Source organism: Nicotiana attenuata, chromosome 4 (genome assembly GCF_001879085.1).
Source record: "Nicotiana attenuata strain UT chromosome 4, NIATTr2, whole genome shotgun sequence".
NCBI lineage: Eukaryota > Viridiplantae > Streptophyta > Magnoliopsida > Solanales > Solanaceae > Nicotiana > Nicotiana attenuata.
Genome location: NC_031992.1, coordinates 1,580,595 through 1,587,423, shown reverse-complemented (window position 1 = coordinate 1,587,423; position 6,829 = coordinate 1,580,595). Strand labels below are relative to the sequence as shown.

The 6,829-nt window shown below is 33.8% G+C and overlaps 1 protein-coding gene across 1 annotated transcript; it reads right to left on the bottom strand.

Annotated features, from left to right (window-relative positions):
- Positions 1,267-4,569, bottom strand: LOC109224810 (G2/mitotic-specific cyclin-2-like). The gene is made up of 12 exons (XM_019389345.1): positions 4,310-4,569; positions 4,121-4,180; positions 3,845-3,986; positions 3,691-3,750; positions 3,556-3,604; positions 3,332-3,484; positions 3,117-3,245; positions 2,653-2,742; positions 2,339-2,560; positions 2,034-2,132; positions 1,755-1,933; positions 1,267-1,662 (listed from the first exon to the last, which is right to left on the bottom strand). The coding sequence occupies exons 2-12, from the start codon at positions 4,173-4,175 to the stop codon at positions 1,515-1,517; spliced, it is 1,326 nt and encodes a 441-aa protein (XP_019244890.1). The 5' UTR covers positions 4,176-4,180; positions 4,310-4,569; the 3' UTR covers positions 1,267-1,514.

Below are 6,829 nucleotides of genomic sequence, written 5' to 3'. Positions count from 1 at the left end.
ATTTTCCAGACACCTCTTCTGATAATTGCCTATAAATTCTGAGGCAAGGCTCCATTTTCTACACACGAAAACACTCCAGAACTTCTTTCTTTCTGAATATACTGCATTCTAATTCGCAGTCTCTCTCTCTCAAATTCGTAAGTGTGATTTTGCTCCGTTCTTTAAGTTCGTTGGTATCCTGCAGTTTGTATTGCCACTGTTGCAGGAAGGTTTATTCCGTTTTATCCTGGGAGGATTTAATCCATTACCTTGGCAACGTGTGAGGGGGTTAAAATTCCTTAAGGACACACAAGCAAATTGTGGACTCGGAATATTTTTTAAACTCTTCTGTTTTTCCAGTTTCTTTTATTTTTCTAACAGTTTTTTCTGAATTTGTATTTTAACACAATCACGCTCACAAAATTAACTAAATATATGTGTCAAAATGATATCTGAACATTTATATGCAATGAAATAATATAGGCGACACCACTGGAGACATAAGCAGTCTTCAGCGCAGCGGTAAAAACTGTAATCTTAATTCAAGAAGGTCGCTGGTTCGAACCTTGAGCCCGTTTGGATGGGTTTAATTTAAGTGGCTTTTTAAGCCAAAATAGCTTTTAAGCCATAAGTTAGGAATTCTAGCTTTTGGCTTTTAGCTTGTTTTTGTCATTTTAGCTTAAAAATAAGTGCTTAAAAGCATTTTTTTACTCTATCCAAACACTACAAAATGGCTTAAAAGTTACTTTGGCTTAAAAGCACTTAAAATAAGCCAATCCAAACGGGCACCTTGTGTTGTATTTTCACCCCTCTCTGCATACTGCCCTTGCCTGAAAATGAACATATCGTGCTAAGTTCATCTTTACTTATTTGAGACAAAGATAGCTTTTTGTTTAGCCTTTTTTTCTGAAATATTTTCACTTTTTTTGTCTTTCCTTGTAATAATGAACCTTGCTTTTTATTTATACAATATTGTAATAATTTATTTATGTATTCATTTATTTAAATGTACCGCGTACGAAAAGTTCTGCGTACGCAATTACTAATTGTTGTACACATTAATGTTTCTTGAGCCATATCTTTAGTTCCTATTCGGGAAGTATTGTGTCTACAGAAGAGGTAATAGATTTTTCCTCTCTTTTTTCAAACTTCTATAGTTGGAGATAGTCAGTCACACACAGATCATTATAAAAGCTAGCAGGAATATATTTGTTCTACTTATATTAGTCCTATGGTGGTGTATGTGTGGGTGGGGGACACACAAACTGAGAACTGAGCCACCACCACTGGGCCAGAAATGAATGCATATGATTCCAACAAGCTTCAAGAACACAAGTGTTGAAAACTAGATTTCACAAAATACCTAAGCAATGTCAACAATGTACATGAAAAACCAAACAAACAAATAAAAAAAACATGTTCTCAGCAGCAGTAAGAACTCAAAACACCATCCCCCTCCCCTCACTCGGGGCAACTTATGTTGCTCAATTGCGTTCAACTAACCACACTCTCTACATTACTACTTTCTTGACATCCTAGAACCATGCTGCTTCTAACAGGAAAGAAGCTGGTTCACATCTAGCAGCATAGCCATATTTAGAAGTGCTGTACTTTCGGTGCACGCCAGTAAGCTTCCCACTTGCTGCCTTCTGATGGAAAGAAACCATCAATCTCGAGCATTCCCTGTCGTAGAAAAACAAGGGACACAATCAAACATCTGAGCCTATTCAATAAATAGATGATATATTCATCTTTACAAAGAAAAGTATACATACGAAAGCTGATCTTTAGCATAGCTGCTATGCTTCTCACAGGTTTTATTCCACTCCTTAGAAACACCAAGAGTGCATTGAGCAGTAAAGATGGCAGCAGCTGCTAGCATTGATGGTGGGAATTTAAGCATCTCATATTCAACCAAACATAGCTCTATCAAGAAGAAAGACATGAGCTCCACCTGATTTAAACATTAAACAACAAGTTAAATGAGTTGGAATTCAGAATGTTGTTACTTCTTCAATGCAATATTCTGGTAAAGAAGTCTAACTCTAACCAACCTTTTTATCAGACTGAGCGGCTTTAAGAAATCGCCTCATAAACACATATGCTGTAGGCACTGTTATGTTGAATTGTAAGGTATTAACCATCAACTTTTCCTGCGTCGACAAGAAATCAGTTAAGAGTCATACAGCTATAGAAATATGTTTCCTGTTAAACATTACTATAAGATTTTGGTCTTTAAACTGTAAGGTATTAACCATCAACTTTTCCTGCGTCGACAAGAAATCAGTTAAGAGTCATACAGCTATAGAAATATGTTTCCTGTTAAACATTACTATAAGATTTTGGTCTTTAAACTGACCATCGCAAGCACTTCATTTCTGGTGTAAGCCTTGTCAGAAATCAAAATTAGATCTTCCACTACAGGTACAGAAACCTCTTCATATTTGCAGGCAAGAAGCAACGCTGTTATTCCGACAAGTTGAAGTTTTTTCCTAATCACTGACTGAACTGCTAGGAATCTATCGATAAGATTCACAGTCAAATACAGGGTCTCCTCCATCAGTTCAAACTTGTAGTGTACCTTTATTTATTGGAAAAAGAAATTAATGAGATCCAAAATTACTATATTCTACTTCATAAAATTCAGAAATGATAAACAGACTGGTTGTATACCTCAATCAGCCAGTCAATTAGGATGGCTCTCATCCTTTCATTAACATCAATTTGCTGTTCCATATAGTTTGGAGGGACACAGCTAAGAACCTGCAATCGAAAATGACACATAGCAGCGATTCCATTAAACAAAAGGGGGAAATATACACTTCTACATATAGGGGGAAAAGAAAGATGGAAACATAAAGTAGCTACATTCGATGCTCTGCATTATCGGACTAGCTAAAGATATGTAAGTCCATACTGAAATTAAATGCCTTAATTTTGTGAACAACATGGCAAACTATTAAGCTTAATGATCAGAAAGGTGGATCAGCCGAGAACTGGTACCACTCTTTCACAAAATGAGACCATATCCATAAGAATTAAATAAACAGTTGAAAAATATGAGAGTTTTACAAACACTACAGGCCATATCCTATCCTATACACATAATAGAAGGGAGAGTGGAGTAATATTTCTACCTCAGTCTTCTTGTAGTAAGCATAGATGTCGTCAATGTACTCCACAACTGCAAGCGTGTTCTTTTTATCAGTGCTGTCTATATCCACAATTGGACAGTCTTCTACATCTTCCATCTCTATCTCCTCGTCCTAAATCATAAAATAGACCAACATCAATGGCAATCCACACAAGAAAAAATTCAGAACCAAGATATATAGATCATGTCAGAATTTACCATCCTATCAATTTCCTCCATCATTGCTTCAGTATGTTGCACAAACATTGGCACGGAAGAATCACCAGTAGCCTTGTATTCTTCAGCATCGATAATAATGCAGTCTTCTGATTCATTTCTATTTGGTGCCAATGGGACTGGTGGCTTTGTTACCTAAGGAAATACAACAATATTAACAGCAGCTCAGTCATTAAACTAGACCAAGATCGCATTAAAAAATGTACCTCGACTGCAGGTTGCTGCTGTTTGCTTGCGATTTGTGCAGCTAACTTCCTGAAATGTCAAGAACTCCACAGTCAATTAAAGGGAATTTGAGATCAGGTGTAAGCAAATGTTTATGACACGAAATAGAGTCAAACCTTGTGATTGGACGATGAATCGGAACAGGAGGGATTTTGTTAGCAGCATTGACTTTGTTGCTAGAAAGAAATACAAAAAGAAAATCAAAACAGGTTGTAAAATCAAGAAAAATTAGAAATGGAAATGGAGTTCAAGGGTTTAAGAAGTTTATACTCAGTAATGCCATTTCTCTTGTTGACAGCATAGGGTAAAGGGGGAGCTCCAATTACATTCCTATTGATTGTACTAAGTGCCCTCCTATTTTGTCCAACTCCTGCAGTCAATTTTCCTCCTCCAACAACAGGCCTTAATCCTCCTAATAACAAAACACCATTCATAGGTTAGGGTCTCTAACAGTCAAATCCACAAACACAAGAGAATCAAAACAAAGACAAATTCAAGAACACATAACATAACAAAAGAAATTAATCAAATATTAATAAAACTCACCTTGAAAATTTGAAGCCCTCATCACACCTGAAAAGTTCTCGTCTGATCCAACCATTTTGACTGCTCAAATCCCAATTGAATAATCAAACCAAGAAAAAAAAAACCAAGAATTCAGCTAGATCAGAAATTTCATACATGAAAACCCAATGAACAACCTGCAAATTGAACAAAAATAGACTAATTCCTTACACTGATTATATCACAAAAAGATCAAATCTTTGAGTGGAAAGAACCTTAACGATTTCAGTAAACAAGAGAGAGACTATGAATTAGAAGAACCCCATCAAAATTTATCAATCAATGGAGTCAAAGATCTCTCTCTATATATATATATATATCTTTTTTTTCTTTCTTTTCTCTAAAGATTGTTATTGGGGTTGATTTTGAGAATCATTAAAGAGTGAAATGGGAAATAGATATACGGAATTAAGTCGTAAACATCGGATATATGTCTGTTCATATTTTGAAAGTAACGGCTAGTAAATTATGGCCGTTGGATGAAAGGTCGCGAAGTTCCGAGCTGAGGCCTAACGGTTACCTTGCGCTTTCTCCTTTCAAATTCTTTCTCCTCATCATATCTTTGCTCTTTTATTTTTCCACTTTTTTTTTTGTCATAATGTTTTAGATTACAATTGTATTTTTTACTCCTTTTGGACAATTTTATTTTCTCCTATTAATTAATATAACCTTTGAAGAACATGAATTTTTATTTTTTTTTATAATGGTATTAGTTGTTAAGTAAATCATGATTAGATTTGATATTATGGAAGTTTATTGAGTTACTTTAAAATTTAGCTATTTCTTGTCTAATGGAATGACCGTTATTCAGGTGATCGAAAGGAATCTGAGTGAGCGGCAACTTTATTAATGTTCATTTGTAACGATGGTTGCGAGTTTAAATTTCCACTACATTAAAGTAGAAAATGCCGTATGAGTTTTTATTCCTCGTATGCTAGACTATGTTAAACGAATCTAATCTAATCTGTTGGAAATATTAGTTACTTTATCTTATTTTCATCCCTCCTCCACCCTCCACACACAAAAATAATAGAAAAAATGACATTGTATAGCCGCTCTTAAAATAATAGTCGAAAATGACGTTATATATATATATATATATATATACACACACACATTTTGTATGTTATATACAAAAATTATATAGATTTTACATATTTTTTCGGCTATCAAATATAAATAGTTTCTGGCACGGGCTAAAAGTGATAATATCCCAAAATAATAATTATTGTTTGTGATTTGATTACTTCTATGGATGCATTATCCGAATATAAATCTGAAATAAACTTTCAAAATGGGTAAAACAGATGTCAGGTTTCAGTCAAAAGGAGGATTAATAAGTTTATCTTTTATAGGGAAGTAATTTTATATTTATATACCCAAAAAAAAGGAATTAATTTATATTCATTAGACAGTGCTGATCAAAAACCTGGACCACTAGCTATTAAATATTTCATTGAGCAATCCAATGAATCATATAGAAAAAGAAAGTGCTACTAGCGAAACTAATTTCTAAATAGCTGAATTTTGTTTGTAAATAATATTTTTGAATTATTATGACTTTGGTTACGGTCTCCAATGGAATAAGCCAAAATTACATTCGAGAAAATGCCGTACCAAACTGCCAAAAATCTGCATATTTGCAGAGACCTCGCAGTTTGTTAATCACAAAAATTTTGGAACTAGTTCAAAAATAAACAGGTGGATTAATGAGAATAATTGCTTTTGTCACATTATAGATTCAATGAATTAATGATAATGCTATATATGACAAAATTTATAATGAAAAATGGCTTAAAATGTTTGAAGAAATCACAATAGAAAATATAATTGTTTAGCTTCTTTTTTTCTTCATCATAATTGTTTATCTCCTTAGATATTAATAATGTAGTAATTCTTTTAGGGAAAACAAGTAGTTAATTTTTAATCTCGTGGTTTGCAGGTTTTCATCTTTGTGATCAAGAACTTCCAATGCTAAATATTTTTGTCAGCTTGCATTATATTAAATTTTCATTTATCAGTACAATTATGCGATATTCATTTGAACTTATAGGTCACACGGAAACAATTTGCCAGTAGTACTTATATTATGTGGCATATTTGGATGGCTAGGTTCATGGTCAAAGGATAAATGTGAACCAAATGCGATCTTAAATAAAACTTTGTTTAATTTTTAAGAATATCAGAAATTAACGCTTTCTTCCTTTATTTCTAAATGTATATATATACTAATGACATTAAACAAACAATACTTAAATATGGTATTTTTTTTTGCTTACAAATGCCGCAGGTTTACACACACACCAAAAAAAAAAAAAAAAAAAAAAAGGAACTTATGAATAAATGGCAAAAATTAAGGTTCTCTTTTCTTTTCTTTTTTTGGATGTGAATAATGTGATAGAACGAAATAATCCAAAAGAAGGTCAAAGTCTCATGGAAAATAGCTGGGAACAACATGTGTATGAATAAAAGGGGCGGCCCGTGCACAAAGTACCCTGTATTCACACAGGATAGTGGAAGGACGACCGCACTCCTAGGAGTATGATGTAGACAGTTTAACCCTAATTCACGGTCCGGGGAAGGGTCGATAGAGGTGTGATATAGTTAGCCTACTGTAATGCAAACACTAGTAGCTGCTTTCATGGTTTAAACCCGCGATCTATAGGTTATACGGAAATAACTTTACCGATA